The sequence below is a fragment of the Ischnura elegans genome, chromosome 3 (assembly GCF_921293095.1).
Source record: "Ischnura elegans chromosome 3, ioIscEleg1.1, whole genome shotgun sequence".
Lineage (NCBI taxonomy): Eukaryota > Metazoa > Arthropoda > Insecta > Odonata > Coenagrionidae > Ischnura > Ischnura elegans.
Window position 1 is genome coordinate 104,598,469 of NC_060248.1, and position 21,664 is coordinate 104,620,132.

At 38.3% G+C, this 21,664-nt stretch overlaps 1 protein-coding gene across 1 annotated transcript; it reads left to right on the forward strand.

The window, feature by feature from the left end:
* Positions 1-1,352: 1,352 nt before the first annotated feature.
* LOC124156304 (nose resistant to fluoxetine protein 6-like) lies at positions 1,353-21,593 on the forward strand. Its single transcript, XM_046530767.1, has 14 exons — positions 1,353-1,539; positions 6,400-6,617; positions 7,147-7,373; positions 7,994-8,253; positions 9,485-9,582; positions 11,748-11,941; positions 12,811-12,971; positions 13,872-14,040; positions 16,427-16,620; positions 16,876-17,017; positions 17,363-17,552; positions 18,360-18,502; positions 19,820-19,928; positions 20,798-21,593. Exons 2-14 carry the CDS (start codon positions 6,413-6,415, stop codon positions 20,839-20,841), a joined length of 2,136 nt encoding a protein of 711 aa, XP_046386723.1. The 5' UTR covers positions 1,353-1,539; positions 6,400-6,412; the 3' UTR covers positions 20,842-21,593.
* The last annotated feature ends 71 nt before the right edge of the window (positions 21,594-21,664 follow it).

Sequence of the window (21,664 nt, forward strand, 5' to 3'; positions counted from 1 at the left end):
CTAATGTTATTCACCCTTGTGAATTCAGTGGCGCCGACTCCATGGGGCCTGAGGGGGCCCAAGCCCCCTCAAAGATTCGTTTGGGGGGGCGGAGCCCCCTCAATAATTCAAGAAAATAATTACGTTATATTACGCTTTTTGAAATCACAAAAATATATTGGTAATTTTTATTTCCCATGTTTGACGATAGTTACCTTTTAAAATAAATTCAACAATGTGTTAAAACAAATAATTATAAGGTTAAGCAGGTTAACTGAATCAGGTGGTGTGAATCATGATAGTGTTTCGGTGCTACGACACACTGAATTTAACTTCTTCCCGGGGCAAGACCTCGGATATGGGCCCCCCCAATATTTTTTATAAGTCGGCGCCCCTGCTTGTGATTGATGGAGGGTTGTGATAACTACCACTTTTGTCGCCAGTCGGCACAGATCCACAGTTTACCCTGAATTAATATGAAATTCACGTAAATGTGAACCCCCCTTCAAATATTTGGGGATACGATGTAACCTGTGCCCCCGTCAAATTAACACCCCCGGTGATGCGCTTACTACCCAAAAAACTATACCGAAATGTATCCATCTTCCCCCCCCCCCCCCCCCTACCCGAAAATAATTTCTGGCTATGGCCTGGCCCGAAATATGAGTTTTCTATCACAAATTCGTTAAGAAAACTAATATACCCGGAATAAACATTTGCGTGAGAGTACTGGAAGAACGTTAATCAATTATTTGGAGAGCGAGGCACCTTTGTTTCAAAACACAAGACGAATATCGCACGATCGATCGCATTATAAGAAATTGTCCTTGGGGGACACTGAAAAACCTCGACCAAAAACCTCATTAAAATATTAAAAACATTCTTGAGCTCCGGTAGTTAAAGTTCAATTTAATAGTGACTGCGAGAAATTATTTTGCCCTATACTCGAGGATTGAATACATTCTATATAAATGGACAAATAAATTGGATATAAGGAACAGTTGTATTTCCAGCTTAGTATGCTTTTGTTTGTTCTACCTTAAGGAATAACTCGAAACTTAACCACGAACCAGCCAGAAAGAGCTCAATATAATTATTAAATTTTAAATAGGTATCCGTGAAATGAATGATTTCGTTTCACAGAATTCGCTCTCACCTTAAAACCAGCCCCTAATAACTATCTTACACAGGATGTCTCCTCAGATAACAGCTCAGGGCAAGGCTTATCAAAACTTGAACGAGTTTTGATATTCGACGACCTACGTGGGTGCATGGCGAAGAAGTCACCTTGCTCGCTTCCGCACGCACCTCTTTACCCTGACACCCAAAAGTGACAATCGCCGTCTCGGTGTCTGTCCTCTCCTACTGCACCCCCTTCGGGCAAGCTTCCATATTGGCACATTCCCGGTGGAGCAGCTGACAGGAGCGGTCAAACGACCGCGGTATTACGATACGGATTCTCGCCGCACCACGAGCACACACAATCCAGGATTTGCGAGGAAGCAGCGCTTGCGTGAAAAACTTCGATCGTCATACACGGGATTTCTCATTTATCAACAGGTAAGGCCATTCAAATTTCCTTGTCTTATTTATTCCCGAATACCAGTGTGGACTTCATGCGGCAGTGAAAAAAGTAGTGACAACGCACGTTTTCTGCCGCAGATATCACGTATATCCGCATTTGTGTCACAGCAAGATCGGGTATTTATAGTGTTTAAAGGAGCATATCGATGGCTAAGTTATAACAACACGTATCTCAAAAAAGGAAACTTTTCAGGAGAGCAGAAAAACTATTTATTTTTTTAATTGTATATAATTTTAATTGAAATAAAAAACCAAAAATAGTTAAAACTGAAAAAGAAGCATAAATTTGCAAACAGACAGTTATTTTTTGCATGAATTCAATTTTTATTAACAGTATTAGCAGTAATATTAACTCAGACCGGCCAAATTTTGAGATACGTGTTGTTAGAACTTAGCCATCGATATAGAGATGTGAAAGTGAAAACTTGAGGTTTTCCGTTGGAAAAAACTTATTTGTGTGGCATTAGTACGGATCGTTATCGATAAGAGTTTGATGCATTCCCTACTGCTTAAAGCTTCTATCTAGCTCAAAAGTGATTTTTAATGCAATAGTAACGTATTCCAAAACCAGTACGTTTTCCACAGGAAAAAAAAATGAGTGACGGCATTTTCAGCCCCCTCGCGGATATACACGCCCAGGTGCACATCGCTATCAGTCGCCTGACGATACGATATAAAAAATATTCTTGGAGACAATCAAACCTGAATTCTTCACGAAATTGTGCTGAAAATTCGCTACCACAACCAATAAAAGAACAAACTGCTGGAAGGTATGAGAAGTCATTGCTCGCGATACCGCACAGGTAAATTTTCGTGGAGATAGAAGAGTCAAAACGCAGCGGCACTTGGAAGAAATAGCTTATGGAGGCAGTCATGAGACTATCTATGTTTCCAAAAGCATCATCAAATGTCGACAAGTGCAAAATTTTAACATAGCTTCCTGAGTAGTTAATTATACACGAGGAGACTCGCTACAATTCAAATGTAATGTTCACTACGTGTTTATGCTAGATGTTGGGCCGGAATACATTTTTTAAATATAACAGTACTTTTTTACGCATCTGAATATAGCAATAAATATGGTTAATGTTACTTATACAAAGCGTATCGATGGTATGGTTACCGATGAATCTCTCAGAGTCCTTTAATTTTGTGAATACATTTATTGAAGTTGTACCCGAGTTATATATCCTTATATGCTCAGTATAACCTCAGTATAACCATGGGACATTTTAGAGGAAATAATCAATATTTTCAGCAATTAATGGTTTGACAGGGGATATCTTACGGTTAATCGAAGGACTACTTTAAATTTTGGCTATCTCTAATACATTAAGCTCTGCATACATTTTTTGACAAGTCCTTAAGTCTAAAGGATTCTGATGACCCTGACTGACAACTTCACGTCTGGGATATTCCTCGTGCTTAGGTCAATGTTACGCTTGGAAAATAGATTCCATTAGCATTAGACGTTAGCGCAGTAGGTCACGACAGACGCGGCCGGGGAAAACGCCGACAAATCCCTTACAAGGGATGCGCTTCTTGCCCGACGCGGAGCCGGATGGATTGAAGTTGAGAAGGCAGGGAGGGAGGGGGGGAGAAGAAGGGGATTCAATGTCGCGTCTTCCGCGATCAGGGGCGGGTCAGGGTCGTTGTTTTGGGGGAAAAGAGTGGAGCAGACCATCACTTTACCGTGGTGCTTTATTAATGTGAAATACCTCCCATGACGGCGATAATGCGTCTGAAGTCTAATATGCGTGTACATGTGGATTTTGATATTCATCAGTTATTTTTAAACACTTTTTTTAAGCTGGCGAAATGAAAACTTACACTGGAGAGCCAACTTAAAGATTGCATGTTCTCAATTTTCCCAGAAATGACGGGGGAGAGGGCGGCCAACCCTCTCACTGTCTGCGGCCACCTCTGTCACCGTCTGCGATCGCAACTCGCACCATGAGTGCTCAAAAAGTTGAGAGCACAGGCGATTAAGGGTGAATCTAAAATTAAACCTAACAATAGGGCTGAAGGTGTTCCGCAGTTCGTAATGGGTGAGGCCAACATTGACACCCAAGCACCTAAAGGGAATTTGGTGAGACCACGACCTGTTGAGAGGTGTGGGCGTGTACTTCATTCTTTGGGGTCCAATCTTTCCGAGGATAACAATAGGTTCTTCCATCCACCGCTCATCTTTCAGGGCGGCCATCAATCCACCGCTCTGGGATGCGGACTCGCCACGGTCACTAAGGCCAAGTTAGCAAATTAAGTACTTTAAAATAATTTTATACGAATCCAGATCCTTCTTCTTCGTTAGTATTAAATTCAATATAAATTAAATTTCCTTTCGAAATAAACATCATGAAAATGAACGCTTTCGTCGTAACCAGCTAATCAGACCCGTCAACTTTTTAGAAAAAAATCCTGCCACCCAGCCAAAAATTTCGATACCTCCACTGCTCAAAAGCTCAGCAATCACCCACCGAATCAAATCCGCTCATCTAGTATTATTAGGGCTACTATATGAGCGGATTTGATAAGGTGGGCGATTAAGTGGGCGATTAAGCGATAAGGTGGGAGCTTAAGTGCAGTGGAGGTATCGATTTGCTTCGGGGAAGCTACGGTGGTTTACGGGTTGCCTATATTGACATTTTTTTGCAATTCGCACGCATCGGAAAAGCATATATTTGATTATATCAGCTATATATTTCGTTCGTATAATGCTGAAAGTTAAATTCATCGTTGGCTATTGACAAATTGGCAAATATGAAATGTAACTACATCGAAAAATGGAGAATAAGAGGATAGTAGCCCGTGGGTTAGTGGTCTCCTCAGCAGATGTGTTGCGGATAGTCACCATAAGGGAAAACATTTCGGCGAGGACAGAATCTCCCGAAATCCCCCATGGGCCTGATCTCAATAATTCCAAGAGTGCACAAATTGCTGAAAATAAAAATCCAGGAGTAGGATACAAACCTGCAACAATAGCATTAACCAATGTTATGCCTTTCTCAAGAGACAATGGGCAAAAATCACAAGGAAAAGGTGTGGCATTTTTTAGTGTCCCCCCCCCCCCCCCCCCCCCAAAAATTCCTCGAACTTCCTCGAACTTCCTCCGAACTTATCCGCAGAACTTAGCGCGAAAAATCCTTAGCGGCAAGGTTTTTCGCGCAAAGGATTTTCGCGCAAAAGGCCCTGTAACAAAATGCCCTGTCTCGCAAAATCCTGTCTCCGGAAAATGCTGCCTCCGGAAAGCAGCATCCGAAAGCCAGCACCGAACCCAGCCTACCTGCAATCCAAGACTTATATAGGACTACTGCGCAGAAATACTTACTCCTTGGCAAGCAAGGGGAAATCGGTGCTAAGGCTTTAGTATTGCACTTGGAGTGAGAAGTTTTACCTTTGTCCTATCACAACTCTCTCTCCCTCCAACACCTCACCCCAGTATCTCCTTCCACTCCATGTGTTCCAATGAATATCCCTCTGATTCATCTGATGTCTCCAACCCAGAAGTTGAGGGGAAAATTCTGGCTGTATGCTGTTGTCTCAAAACCAGGGAATGGTGTTTTGCGGAGCGGCCGTTTCTGCAGGGGCAGCGACGTATGAGTGGCGCAGTAGTTGAATTCGCCTGGCTACCCCTCCACTCCCTGGAAGAATCCCTCCCCTCACATCCTGTCTTGTCCGGCATAGGCAAGGCGCTTTTGCTCGTGGTCTGCTCGGAGTCACATGTCTAGTGAGGCATGGCAAATTTAGAGCAATTATTCTGCGGGTATTTAGCTGGTAATGTTTCCTTTGGCATCATGAATTACTATCATTGTTTTCTGTAATACTTCTGATTTTTGAATACTCTATTTTGAATAGATATCGAACGGTAATAACTCGTAAATTATTTTTTGCTACCTTTTTCTTGTGAGCTGTTTTTCTTGTTTGTGGAGTCTTTCCCTGATCCAGCTTGAGACCGACGGTTGGAGTATTTCCCTTGTCTGGGCCTACGTGAAAAATCAACTAGATTTACGACGTAACGTCACAAAGGAAAGAATTGAAAATACGAGAAAAAAACAATGTCAATACGCATTATTATTCCAGTGTAATCTTCTTTCATTCCCCGGAGCAAAAGATCCCATCCATTGCTCAACTGCGTTCCTGCAGGATGCCTTATTGAATAGGTGCCTAGGTGCCCTATTCAACAACGCACCGTCGAATTGTTTTAGCCACAAAAAACGTAAGGATCTCGAAAATTTCTAAAAATGCTATTCATAAAGCTGAAATTTGTCGAGAGTTAAAGACACCATGCTCAAGAAAGTTTCGAAACACGCCACGACAGATCGTAACCGAATACACCCACTGAAATCTGGGCCTTAGACAGAAAAATTTCGAGAGGGGAAGCTTTTTTGGTAGGAGGGTCAATATAAAGGAGGTTCATTTTGAGGAGGTACACTCGAGACTACATCTCTGAAATATTTCTATGGGGATTTTGAACTGAATTAGCATTATTTTCTGTATGTATTTTCTTGGGATATACACACGTTGGCAGATAAGGCGCCCTCGTAATTTATAGGAAAATTGAAAAGATGGCAAAAAAATCGTAGCGCGGACGACTCGCGTCCATGTGAAACGGACCTTAGCCCTTTTTAACCCAGAGCTGCTTCTGGGAGAAATCTAATGTCAAGATTTTTCGTTTTGAAAACTTGAAAATTTCCTCGCATTCCTCCCCGCATTCCGGACTTGCATACCACCAAGGCTGCGTGGATAGAGATGACCCTAAACCCCTCCTCCCCATCAGCAACGACCTTGATCCGTCCCGGAGGAGTCATTGTCATTTACATAATGTCCTTGTTTCAGACTCAGCGGTGGCATGAGGGGAGTTGTGGGCGGGGGGAGGAGGATGAGCTGGCCACCTCCCTTCCTCCTTGTCCTGGTGGCCCTTGCGGTGGCCGAATGTGCCGATGTGCCCCTGCCGGCTCTCGCGCCCTTCCCGCCCTCTGCGAGCGACCTCTGCAGAGAAGACTCGAGGACCTACATCGAGGAACTCAGCAACCTGACACTGTGGGCGGCCCAAAGTAAGTTCCATTCCCTGGTTCCTGTTTTCAAATTTATGAATGCTTTTTGTGACACAGAAAGCTTATTGAATGATATCTCAAACCCAATGGTATGTATCAAAACAAGGGCTTGCCCAAATGGCTGCTACCTTTAAAGATGGCACAACTTTCAGTTCGCAGAGTAAAATTTAATCCCCACCACCATCATTAACTGACGGCACAGTGATACAGTATTTAAATAAATATGCAACCTATGTCTGAATGTACCTAGTTAGATATCGCATCAACAAATTTCCATAGCCATTTGGGCAAAAATTATGATAAGAAGCTATTTTAATGTCATACTAATCATTGGTCAGTATAAACTCAAGGGGACAACTCAAGCATTGAGAAATGTTCAGCTCGAGTCTATGGTTTGCATATCATATGAAAAGATAGCACATTGAAATACTTTAAGTAAAACTTTCCTGGATAACCCTCTCAACCAATTGAGGCAAAGTGAACTGATAACCCTCACAACTTTTTTTATGCTTTTTATTATTTTTATCAGTGTTTGACAGCAATGGAAAGCTGCCGACTGGAGTGCTATTTGGTGCAACATATGAGTATGGTAATTACGAGCAATGCCTATCAGTAAAAGGAAAGAGAGAGGACAAGCATGATGTAGCATCCAACAGTACCACATTCATCAGAGGACAGTACTGCTTGGCTCAAATCACCATTGTCCCACCACTGGAATGGAACACAACAAAACCTAACATATGGGACAAAGTGAGGGTAAGTGGGTAATCAGCATTTCATCTTGAGTTGCTCAAGAAAAACTTATTGAAAAAAAATACTGTTAGACCCTAAATTTATGATGGTCCTACTAACAACTGATTCGGTATACGATCCAAAATGATTTTTCTGGCTCTTTCCAAAATTTCAAATTTTGCCGATATTTTTTTCTATAATATGTCATAAATAACCTAACATTATGCCTTGTTTGTTCATGAGGATATTTGTAACGCAGAAATTTTTCCATGCACTGATGCTCTATGAACTGATTCCTAGCCCAGAAATGAAGCTGATTCAACATAAGATGAAATTGCTTCATGATCAGTCCTCCATGTCCAAATGTTGCTGGAGTTAAAAAAAGTCTTGTCCATATCTATTTCATTGTCATCAGCTAAGTATTTGAGTAAATGAAGCTATTTGTCTCTGAGCATATCACACACACATAAACCTGAAACTTAGGAATACTTTCTTATAGTCATAGAAGGGAATTCATTTCCCAACCGAGAAAGAGCTGCTAAGAATCTGCAGACCCACTGCAGTGACAGGGGTCATAACCGCAAGGAGCTTTTATTGAAGGAACACCATTAATTTCTTAAAAATTTATCACTTACCTCAAAAAGGAAGCTGACATGGATCCATCTGCACTTCCACGAACCCTTCTGCATTGGGGAGTGTGTGTGCCTGATTCCTGCTCAGCTTGGGATGTCCAGGATCACTTAACTGTTGCCTTACGACCGCTGGCTTCTTACTTGGCAGTGGGGAGTCATGAGGCAGGTGGGGTGCCCTTGTACTCTGTCAAGGTACTCCCGTCCATGTGCACTGTTCAGCCGGGGAGTGAAGGGGGCAATGACTCCACATCTGCAGGAGAGATTGCCATGAGGTGAGTGGAAACTAAAGACCCTCAGCAAAGCAGATATCCAGAAATTTTTTGAGGGAGCTTGGGTGATAGGCAGGTTGCCTGTACTAATATGTTGTCAATTTGCTTTTATTAGATGCAGGGGCAGTCTGGCCTGGTCGTCTGGTAGGCAATAGCCGAGGGCCCCGAGCTTAGGTAGGGCCCCACAATGCTCACGTCTACCGTGAAGTGTGTATGAAAAATTTAATTAAAAAAAAAACAGATTACTTGAACTAAAGTTTATTTGCAATTAAAAAATTTTACATTCTCATTAGTTGCTTTTCACTGTATGCATACTCAATATACGAAGTTTATGTGTATAAAATATAAAATAAAAGTGTCAGAAGATAATAGAGATCCTGATGCTATTTTGAAAGGGTTATTCGAAAAGGTTAATTTAGATATTTTTTTCGATTTCCACACCAGAATACATAGTGTCAAAATCCATTTCTGGGCACGCAATTTCCTAAATTTTTCCGGAAGAGGATCCCAGAGTCCCCCGGTAATCGGCGGGGTCCCATCACGTGACCCAGCCGAGGGCTCCCAATCACCCCAGACTGCCTCTGATCGGATGACAATACATTTCATTAATTCAGCTATATATTTCATTTGCATAGAGCTGAAAGTTGAATTTAATCAGACCACTCCATTAACCAACCCGGATCTAGTCAGACTGTCCCATCTCAGCTCAGGTGGTAAATGAGGTGAATGAGATGTGGAGACTAGCTCAGCTGGAATACATGATGTCATCAAACAACCAGAGAGAGGATGAAAGCAAAGTTTTTGACATAAAAAGGTTGAGTAATATGAGATCAAATAGTAGATGGATCAAAAAATGGAAAAATATTGGTTTCGTAATTTTTCAAACTCTATCACAAATAACAACAAAAATAGCCCGTAGTCCCCTCTTCTACCGCTTGAATGCACAAGTGTTCTAAGGACACTATGCCAAGAAAAAAACATTTTAATGTCTTTTAATCCTATTAGATAAATATATTCTTTAAGGGTGGAAACACATTTTCATTGATATGATTCAATCCCAAATGGATATTTTCAAAGTTAAACTCTTTTATTCTTTTAAGAAATGTTTCAGCAATCACTCCGTAAACTCAACAAATCCCACCACTCTTACAGAGTGTTTAATGTTAAATCTGCCGTGAGCCATCTGCCAGTTGCAATAAATAAAATAAGGATAAAAAAATATTTTTTCTTCTAGTACCATCATCGCTACTTTTGTGACTCTGGTGATACTAGCATCCTTACTGGAATTCTATGAGATGAAAAATATTGATCAGAAGAGTATGAGTGAAAGAGGTGAGATTAATATCAACCTAGAGATAAATGCATATTTCATACCCACTTAACATTATGAGTAGATTAATTCTTCTTCCCTTCTCATACCCATTATATTCATATGAATAAGTATTAAGATTGGTCACAAGAATGGAAGGTCAATTCCTTCTCTTATCACTTTCATTTCTTCGCAGGTGGACAATCACATTATTGTTTATGTTTCTTATGCTGTTCATTCTAAGAAAATTTTCCTGGCTCAAATTACAGCTTACAAAAAATAACCCATCTTCCTTTCAATTAGATCAGTGGTGTCATGGTGCCAGAACACCATTCTGGCTCTAGTTATGACAAGGCAGAATTGTCAAATCACAGTCGTATCAATTTTGGTTACTCAAATTTTCTAATATATACATTTGTAATCAAAACAATTTTTTTTAATTTGTTTATTCTATATTTGCTGAAATGATTGAAACACACAGAGTAATATTTTACTTGTAAAAAAAGCTATGGAAAGTGCGTTCTGGCACAGCTAATTTTGCCATGACACCACTGAAATAGATGAAGTTGTTGGTAGTGCCAAAAGGTATCCAGTCAGTTGTGCTCAGTAAAATTTGCATAGTTAATTCATAAACTAGCAGGTATGCTTTACCAGAAGACTCTCCCTGCTTTGTTAGGATGCTCTTTGCATTTTTCTCAGATCCATCAACTATTGATATTCCGAAACTACAACGAAGTGCAATAAATATCCTGCAATGTAGACTGCATGCAAGCTGATAGGTTATGCAATGGGTATACACAACAGGATTTTAAAAAAATCCATTCTGTAACAGTATCAATCCACTTTTTTATTTTTCCTTGCTCCATCACTTGCTAAAAGTCCAAAACAAACAAACAAAACATGAAGACAAAGAATCCACATTAAATGCATGAAACCTCATTACTACAGCTAAAAATGTGAGAGAGAAATGAACAAAATAGATACAGAATGACTACCAAATTAATATGTGTGGATAATATTAGCTGTCTCAATAGCCTGAATGATAAAAACTTTAGTCCAATGCCCAAAAATTATTAAGACTGCATACTTTTCCTTAGCTTGAGTAGAGCTCATGCTATAGTAATTTTGTTGGTGTATACTTCCATGTTTTTTTGGACTTAAATGTCAGTGGCAACTATTTTCAATGGCTGATTTTCCTATGGTATGCATGTTATAGATGAATTTTTGGGTCTCAACAATGTGAGCAGTCCCTTGGGATCAATTCTGAAGGAATGAAATTGGAAAACCTCTAGATTTTTAGACCAATATAACAAAAGAGAATTGCATTTTACAAGTTCCACGAGAGAAAAAACTTTTTGGGGCATAAATTTTGAGGGTATATAGGTACATATGTATTTGAAAAATATATAAATTAAGTAAGCAGTGTTGGATTTTAGGGGTTAGTTAGTATTCAGCCATTATCATTCATAGATGGGCTTTTCATAGAGAAATGATGTAAAAGAGTGATCTGCACATTTGGTCAACTCTGGACCAAAAAAACCTCCAATCTCACATGACCACCTAACCACTCCTCCCACTCCCTGACCTTTCTGTGACAGGGAAGATCCCTGATTGGCCAATTCTGCTGAAAACACTTCTTAACTTACAGTTGCAAATTTGTTCATTTTTGATTCAAATTTTATTTCCATGAAATTTAGCACTCGGAAAGAAGGGTAGGTATTAGGATTGGAACAGAATCTATTTTGAGAGTTTTTATGCACTGATTTTTTCCAGTTACTATTATAATTAGCATCTGCATTTTTCTTATATGTCATGATTTCAATGTTGGCATCAGCTTTCATATTATCTACAGCCACATTGACTGCTCTGTTCATACCTACTGTGATATCTACATGCAGCACAGAGGGCAGCCCAAAGTACTATGTAATACATATATGAATAATGAAATTTAAGAATAGATAGAAGTGGCCCAATAACAAAAGATTTTTAAAAGGGGCTAGTTAAGTTCTGACATAATCAAAGTATAGTTTTTTATTCATCATGTCTTTAAGACAAAGTAAAATTCCAATTCATGTTTCATAGTAAACATTATATAGATTAAAGGACACAAGTTAGAAATTCCTATTTTTTATACCAGTTCTTCATAATGATAACTTTTCAGAATATTCCTGTATATTTCCTCCTCCAGGCATGGCTGTGAGAGCATTGCGATGCTTCAGCTCAATTACAAATGTGAAAAGGCTTATGTCAAAGGCAGACTGCAAGGAACCATTCGCATTTATAAATGGACTGAAATTGATGACTATTTTCCTCATCATATTTGGACATCGGTTTATATTCAACACGGCATCTTCACTATCAAATCCTGAATATGTGGAATCAGTGAGTAGCTTTAATTTGGAATTATTGAGTGCTATTTAGGTTAAAAAAAGGCTCAGTTACATATAATTTTGATTATGTTGCAACTACATGCAATAAAAACCTGCATAGCCCATTAAATCATGGGTAATTAACAAAAGCTTATTTATATATTTTGAGAGCTATCGAGGGAGAGCTCCCCTGTGCTATCTTCTATTAAGGTTGTTTTACACGGTACACGGAATTGCGCAGGTTAGAGCTGCATTAATTTCTAAAATGGCGTGAAATTGCGCGAATGCATGAACGAAATTAGAACATGGGCTATTTTGCCGTCTCGTATCCACGCATTCTCGCATGTGTTCTAGCAATTCACCGCTTTACACGACGCAATTTTGATTGCGCCTTCACACGTACGTCAGACTGCGCAATTCCGTGTACCGTGTAAAATATTTTTACATTTTCCCTGATTTCAGATAAATTTTACTCAGTCCAAAAGTTTTAAATAGTTGTTTAAATTTCATAGAGTAAACACAAAACATTGAACAATGGCCTGCAAGTGGTATATTTCAACTATACCATGTGAATGAAGGTGAAATTCACCTAAAATGCTATGAGGAAAAAAATTACCCTGGTTTCAGTGCACAAGAAGCTACTTATTGATTTGCCTGGAAGCCATATTCCTTTGCATTGCCATCTTGGATGGCTATCAAGGGCCTAATATCGGGCACAATGAACCTCGGTAAATTTCCTAAGGAATCAAGGAACCTGGATAGGGTAGGAGATTCGATTCCTGATCCAGGAGGATTTTTTCCCATTGCTATTAATGAGAATGGTCTACATTTAGAAGGAACTGCCCAGTGAACCTGACTGAAAATATCTTGGTTTCTTTGCAGTTGTACCATCGCACAGATACACGCATACTTATGGGAGGAACTGTAGTGGTCGACACATTCCTCATAATTAGTGGCTGTCTTCTAGTTGTTCTCCTCCTTGCTGAATTGGAGAAATCTCCCAAGCTTTCTGTTTGGTTCATATACATTCACAGATTTTTCAGGTAATTCAAATAAATGATTATTCCAAATATCATTCGTACATTTTCCAAAAAATTGTATCTTAAAGATACACTGAGTACTATTTACCCAATAATTTGACACCCTTTAAAAGGAAAATTCACAAGTCAAGTGGTCGTTAGGAAATGGCTGCTAAAAGTAACCTTGGATAATCTGTTTTAAATCAGATCACCTTGGATTCAACTCATTTTCGTTAAATTATGTCTAACTAACTACATACATATGCAACTTGTTATGTGTGGCATTTTGCACCAGCAAATCCAAGGTAAATTGAATTTCCTCCTTTTATAGTATCTTACGTTTGGTCTCAAAATAATAGCAATTTATTTATTACATATTCGTTTCCCTTAATTCATGCAACAAGTCTTGCAGCACAATTTATTTATTGTGGATTGGTCAGCCATGACATGGCTAATACTAGTTGGTTTCAAGGTAAACCGATGTGAAGACAATGTCATCCAAGGTTGCTGATATCAGCTGTTTTTCCCCTAAGAGTACTCCATAAGAGTTTTGGTTTAACGCAGAGGAACCACAATATAGGGAAGCAATATTCACTATGAACCTTCCACACTGAATATTTACTAGCACTAAAAATGAAGTAAATAGGTACTGTTTTGTCACTTTCAAGACCTTGGCCGGTGTTGATAAATATTCAGTGTGGAACTTACTAAATGAATTTTATTTCTCTATGAGTGTGCTTTCTTTTATAACCATGTAATAAACAACAGTTTTCTCCACATTAGCCTGATAAAAATTTTTATTCTTAAAGGCAAAACATGTTTTGAAATGTACAATGTACATTAGTAAGAACTCTTTACTACTGTCCACTGTTCTCTTTTTCTTTGCATAAAATGAGTTTATTATTTTTCGCAACTTGGTGTTAGACTCACACCACTATACATGATCGTAGTGGGATTCTATGCCACTATCTTTCCGCACATTGGAGATGGACCAACGTGGAAAGCAAATGTTGGGAAGGAGAGTGAATACTGTGTAGACAACTGGTGGACTAACCTGCTCTACATCAACACTTTTGTGAACCCGGAACGTATGGTGAGTTCGAAGCACAATTGTATGCTACATTGATCACATCCTAAAGTGAGTTTTAATTGTGCATAAACCAATAATTATAGACGATTTCAATAGATATGAAGACATGAATCCTAATTACATACTTATATGACTACAGTGGTAACTAAGATGGACTTAAATATGTAATTGCTAAGAGGGAATATCTTCACCAAAACCCTTCTTTTCTTTTTTTCAAATGGCTGGTGTCCTAACTTCTTAACCGGCACCTCACACCTATTGAGGTGGCTTGCGGGGAAGCATGTAGATGCATAAATATGGTTTTTACAATTCAGCAGTTGAGGTAGTAATGAATCTGGGACAATGTGTTTTCTCAAAATTTAATTTTCCCCCTTCCATTCCAATTAACTGCTTTATAAGAGAGAAGGAAAGATATCTGGGGCACCTAAATCTGAATCAAATAAATATTATTAACTCAGTTCCTTCCTTGAGCCATAAACATTAAAATCAAGATATAATATAAGGAACTAAAGTTTGTAAATTAAAGCTCCTGCCAATAAATTTCAAATATCATGAATTGAATAACTTGTTGGGTGGGGGGGGGGGGGAAGGGGTGGGTTCTTGCCTACTCCCTGGGTCATAAATCACTAGAGATTTTGTTTTTAGTAGAGATGTGCGAATAGTATCCGCGAATACTCGAATACCTCGAATACTAGAAAGTATTCGATATTCGAGGTTTCGAATAGTTATGCGAAAAGTACCGCCTCGAATACTTTGAATTTCGCGTCATACACTGTCGCACACACGTCGTTGGTAGTTGACTCGGAAAAATGTAGAGAACTGTAGTCATTTAGTGCTCGCAGCGCCGTGATACTCACGTTGTCGAATTACATCAAATTGGTGGATTTTAGCGGTGAAAAGAGTTCGTCGAGGGGAACCGAAAATGGTCGGGTGAAAAAATCCGAAAATCCCCGATTCCCCCCACCAGGAGAACCTCCGTGCCGTGGGATAGCAACCTTAGGGCATTTCCCGCGATCCGCTATCCCCCTCCATTCAGCACTCGCCTCACCCACTCTGACGCTTTCCTCTTCTCCGAAATCAAACAAAAGGTCCCAGCTCGCGCAGGGATCGCATTACGAAGACCCTCGCTTCGAAACAAATATCGAGTTACGAGAACAAAAAAAACGTGTTTCACGCCCTCCCCCCTTTTCTCACCCACTGACCTTTTTCTGGCTACCTGCTTCGAAGTTCCCCATTTCTGGAGGTCAACTGCTGCGTGAGTACCGTGGGATACTTACATTAGCGCATTTCCCAAGATCCGGTATCCCCCTCCATTCAGCACTAGCCCCCCCCCCCCTCTGAGGCTTTCCTCTTCTTCGAAATAAAAAAAAGGTAACAGCTCGCGCAGGGATCATATTACGAAGACCTTAGCTTCGAAAAAATACCAAGTTACACGAGAACAATAGAAACGTGTTTCGGGCCCTCCCTTTTCTCCCCCACTGACCTTTTTTTTTCTACCAGCTTCGAAGTTCCCCATTTCTGTGGAGGTCAACCGCTGCATGAGTCATCTATTAGCACAAAAGGTGTCTAAGAATGACTTTCGTCAATTGATGTCACACCTTTATTGAATTGAAATATTAATAACGTGCGCGTAATTTCAAAAAGAATAAGACCAAACACGACATATTTCTGAGTTTATTTAAGCATTTTACGCAAAGAAATAAATGTCAAAATACGACGGAGACTTAGCATTCTGGCGAAACTCGATATGAGCAGCAGAGCTTCTCGGAAGTTGATGCGGTATTTTTTTTCCGAAAACGTATATCAAGTTTCAATTTATGAATGGTGCTATAAATCTTTATTGATACAGTCCCAGACAAAGGGATATTTTCTCAGAATATTTGGTTTCTCCCTGATAGCAATTCCAATTCATCTTCTTATCTCGTGAGAATTCCCAAAGATGGACTGAAAATAATTGAAGAAAATCCGGTGGAAAAGAGCTTGTATTTTGCAAAATGCCTCAGATTGTCAGCTAGCACTTGGCAGCAGGAGTGGGGGTAAAGCGATGTTAGTTGAATTAATTATATGCCAAATTGTTTCCATAAAATTAAAATATTCATTAATCAGCTAAATTCCTGTTCGAATCATTTAAAGGAAATCAAAATTACTCCCCAAAATCTTGTGTTACCTGCTGCATAGGCAACCGAGTCAAACATTCCAGCATTCATCATTTATTATTCGAGGTATTCGAGATTCGAGGTATTCGAATATTCGAGCTATGATTTAATATTCGAATTCGATATGTCATCTAATGAGTGGCTTTAATCGAATATATTTTCCTGATGATATCCATGTGATTAATTTCTGCTATTATCTCCTGACTTAATGAGGGAAATATCTCTGTTTCCAGTGCATGATTCAATCCTGGTACATGACAGTGGACATGCAGCTCTTCATGATTGGTGTCCCTATGACTTTTCTCATTCACCGGAAACCCAAAATTGGAAAAGCTTTGCTAGGAGGTATCACTATTTTGTCAGCAATTACTGCCTTCACAGTGACATACCTTCAACAGCTTGATCCGATTCTACTTGTTTATTTCAAGTAAGTATTTGCTTTTGGGCTGTAGCTTTTAGTTTGGTATCAAGCTGATAGTTACATGTGGCCGTCATCAGTGATGCCACTGGCTTAGTGTTTGCTAGGCTGAAGAAAATATGAGGTAGGAGATTCTTATAGCATAAAAATAGATCTCAAATGGATAAGAAGGGAAATTTGCGCAATGCCTCATTTGAATATAATTTTAAACTATTATGTACTTGGATTCTTAAAAAAACTAATTCTACATTTTATCCTTTAAAGAACATTGCTGAATCTTCGGGAAGAAAACACATTCAAATACTCCTACATTCAAAGCTACATGAGAGCCCTTCCGTACTTCCTTGGGATGATAATTGGATATATAATTCATGTGGCACAGAAAACCAACACCCAAGTTCCAAAGGTATGGACAATACAACACTCAATGAGCTAAATGATCTATGGACAATTATCAGAAAAGCGCCAATAAACTCTAAATTGGATCCCAACTGTGCAAGTGTGTAGTAAGGTTAAATTATAAGAAAGAAGCATCTCTAATTATTTTGTTAAAGATCTCTCTATTAATGATTGTTTCATCCATCACAGGAAATGATTAAATGTGTACACAACAGTGACACAAAATGTATCATTACTAACTAACTCTTACTAACACTCTTCTGTCCCGTGTATTCAGAGTGAGAAATTATGATACACTCATCAATTGGAGCTTAAAAGTCCAATTCATAAACATGGATCTTTTTCTCCACAGAGGCTCAAAGTACCACTCCTGGTGCTCACCTTGGTATCATCCTTGTCAGCCATAATTGCATCCACAGTTTTCCTGAAACCTGATTATCAATACAGTGCTCTGACTGCTGCCATATTTAACCCAGTGCACAGGGTGCTGTGGTCCTTGGGAATGGGGATCATCATATTTGCAGAAGCTACAGACAGCAGCTGTGAGTTTGCTTTTCTTAAGTCATTATCCATTCCGATTGCATTGCATATCTCAGAGCATCCTAAAACGTGATTAAGTAAAAAAACTAATCAATATACACTAAAGATAATTGTAATTTTATTAGAAAGTTAGAGCGAAAATTTGTGTATCACAGTAATGAAAGGCACATTAAAAAGGATTTTATCGAAATTCAATTTTGCCAGAGACAAAACAATTGTGTGGAAAATACAAACTTGCAATACACGCACAGACACCAGAGTTGTTGTGCAGATATGATGCAGAGCTGGAAAAAAGCTCTTTTCCCATAAAGTATTCAGATTTCCTTCGAGTCGTACGTGTTTGAATATGGTCACTCCCTTACCTGAATTACCTTATCAATTTTTCCTCTCAGCAGAAAATTTTTTCGAGCTCTTGCTAGAAGAAGATCCTAAATTAACTATTTCACAGAAAGCTCTGTATGGTCAAACATTTGACACATAAATATTTAGTTTTTAAACATTTTTAGATCTTTAAAGTATGAAAAAGCTCTCTTACACCAATTGAAATGAAATATATCACTATTCTTCAAAAAATTTTTTCCAGGGTAATGCGTAATTGGATGATAAAACTAGAATTAATAAATAAATGCAAACATAATTGGTAAAAAATATTAACTGTGAGTTTAAGAACAGACATTGATTACTTTTTGAGAGGTATAATAAAAAAATTATTTATTAAAAATTTAGATGAAATATGGTCATGAAAAACTTTTAAGATGAATGTAGGTTTTACTACTTTAAGTTATGATTACAATTTTCTATTCTCACAGACCCAATAACAAAGGTACTTAGATGGAGTACAATTGTTCCACTGAGCCGAATCACTTATTCTGCCTTCCTGATTCATGCTGGTGTCCAAATTTACAGTGTCAATACCAGACGAGTCCAGGAAACAGCTTCCATGTATTTATTGGTGAGCATTTTTAAACAATAAAGTCTAAGTTAAAGAAATTCCAGGATACAATGGGAGGTTCACTCAGGCCTGAAATCACAAATCATTAAAACAATTGGATAAATGGAAGGGAAAGATGAAATATGATTTTTTTAATCTCCTTCAATCAATCATTTTCTAACAAATCACAAAAGTTGTTGCCCACTTTTCATGAGTTGGTGATGTAGGTAATATAGGAGTTTTGTTTCAAAAAATCTCTCCGGAAGACCACTTATTGACAAAAGGAATCAAGATTATAGACAGCAAAAGACCATATTAGGCCAATGCATGTGGTCGAGGAGTAACTGAGAAGTGGCATATGGAAGTGTTGACCCACTTCTAATCTATGCATCCCGTTCATATTCCATACTCCTATCCGCATACTATCAGAATATTCTAATAAACAAGATAAAAAAAGAAGTGTCTCATACCCCCTATCAAATTGCGGGTGTACTTCCCTCTCTTAAAACCAAACTGATCTTTGTTGTCAAAGTAATCATCTGCCTTTGCCTCCATTTGTCTATCAATGATCTTCAAAACTACTTTCACAGCATTCATGCAGTTTTCTATACAAACTGATATCCTCTGCAGCATTTTGCTGGCTTAAGAGGACTTGCAAAGTCATGTCCTCTACAACTAACAACCACTGCACAGAAGAAGAATGTGCCTTGTTATTTAAAGCAGAGGAACATGAAGAGCAAATTCAGAAGATTCAGGCCAAAGAAGTTGATTTTTCCTCTGAAAGTTTTGCTCATTCATATAATTTTGGGGCTCATTCCTTCCCAAACCTTCACTCATGAATATATAGAATGAATACCAATATATGTTTAAAAATTCAATAACTACCTGCAATTGAGTAACTTCATATAGATGCATTAAAATGAATGAGTCTAGAGCTTTGAGAAATACTTTCAATGCCTGCCAATAAAAAAAAAATCTGATAATTTCCCTAAACTTATTTTCCATTAAGAATCAAAGGAAATATTCTTTTCCTTTACGTAATACGAGAATGCTACATCAGCATGTAATAGACATCTGAAAATAATGGACCAGAAGTGAACCTAAACAATGATTATACAAGTAAGAAAACAGGATTCATGAAATTAACATTTAGCATTTAGTTTGTAGTTACATTTTTGGCATTAATATGTATGTACTCAGATTCTGAAATAACAATAGAACAGGGATGATGAAATTAATGAAACCCCCTTGGTCTGATATTTAAACAACATGTGTCCCTACTCCATAAGTTTCTAATGCATAATTAAAGATTCAATTTAATGTGCTTCTACATTACAGTTCAGTGACGTCGTTTCGGATGCAAGCTATACTTTCATCTTGGCCTTCATGCTTAGCATAGTGTTTGAGGCACCTTTATTACGACTGGAAAAGTTGGCACTGGAAAAAGGTATACCTAAGCTTATTTATTGAAAATTGGAATGCTCTATATAATCCATTTTTGGCATGGGTGGGTTTAACTCTTCAGCTGCAGAGAACATATGTACAATATTCGACACATGTACATATTTCAGGGATTGAGAATCAGCAATATCACCAGTTATTTTACAATGCATGCAGCTGATAATAAAAATTTTTGGTTTGCGGTTGAAGGAAAAATTTTTATTAAAAGCCATGAAACATCAACAATTTTAAACTATCGTGAAGGAGGAGGAGGAGACCATTTGAAATTCAAAAATGGGCAAAATGATTGCTCCAGCACTTCTAGAGTTAACACATCTATGCTGACCACATCAATTGATGTGCTCATTGTCTCCACAAATGTGCACCATGTCCATTCTGCATATTCCAGGAATTCTCTGAATAGGGTTCAACCATGTCTGTGACCTACAGCAAATACCCTCCTTTCTTTTTACATTTCATATTGATTTCAGCCCTGAAAAATTAACACTGAAAATGAGTGCTATATTATAAAATATGTAGAGATATTAGTATAGATTATTATAATTGCTATGAACACCAAAGAAATTAATCATGGCAAAAAAATTGTTTTACACAGCCAGGATACAAACCTGGATCTTTAATAATATTAAGAATTATGCTCGATAATGCTTTGGACGATGATTAGAAGTAATTAGTGATTTAATTGATACCATGCCTGACCAGAAATAGGGAGTTTGAAATGGTTGTCAAGTCATGTGAATTTTTTGCAGAAAATTTCTTCATTTGGTATTTTGTCTTTGTACCTGGGCATGTGAATGGATACTTAGTCACTTTTCTAATGCTGTACTATTTAACTGTCTTTACATGTCGATCAAGGCCTTGAAAATGCTGAGAAGAGGACAGAGGAAGGAAGGGCATGATACTTCATGATCAATAGGGATGGACAGAATAATCAAATGCACTGAAGCAGGTAGTGCTTCATGACAAAGTTCTCATAAAGACAAGCAGAACTTGGGAGGAGACTTTTTCATTTTAATTACTTCATTTGATGAGCTGGTTGGAATCATTTTCCATCTTGTATTCATCCAAAGTGGATAAAAACACACCCCTTTCAATTATTTCTCCCCATGAACATTTCCAAGAAAATGAGAAACATGACTGAGGAAGAGTGCATGAAGTGTGATTGACACGAAACCAGATACAGTGCATTGTCTGAGATCATGACAAGGACTCTACTTTCCGGATACTTGCTTCAAATACACCAAAAGTGAAGTTCAAGAAAGACCTTCAGCAGCACTCAAAGTATCAGGGAAATACCTATCTGCAGCATTGGATGCAAGATGTATTAATGAAAATAACTCTGTTTTGTAGTAAAAAATTATTCTGTAAAATACGATTTTTACTCTTTTTTAAATAAAATATTTTTCATTAATTTTTGCCAAATGTGAATACAATTGGAAAGAAAACAATGATAGATGTAGCAGTTTGTACTGGGAGCAAAGAAACCCTGAAAAAAATTACCCGCCAGAAAATAATTTTGTACAGGATACATTTCATGCTAACGACTTCACAGGAGTTAACCTATAACTGAGCTGGCTGTGATGAGAGCTCATAATGCTAACTAATATTGTTCTGTAAATAACAGTAAAATGTATTTATCGTGAGGAGGTTGAATTACGTTACCTCGTTAGAGCACTTCTTTTTTTTTTTAATAGCTGTAAAAGGCTGGTGTCCTAACACACC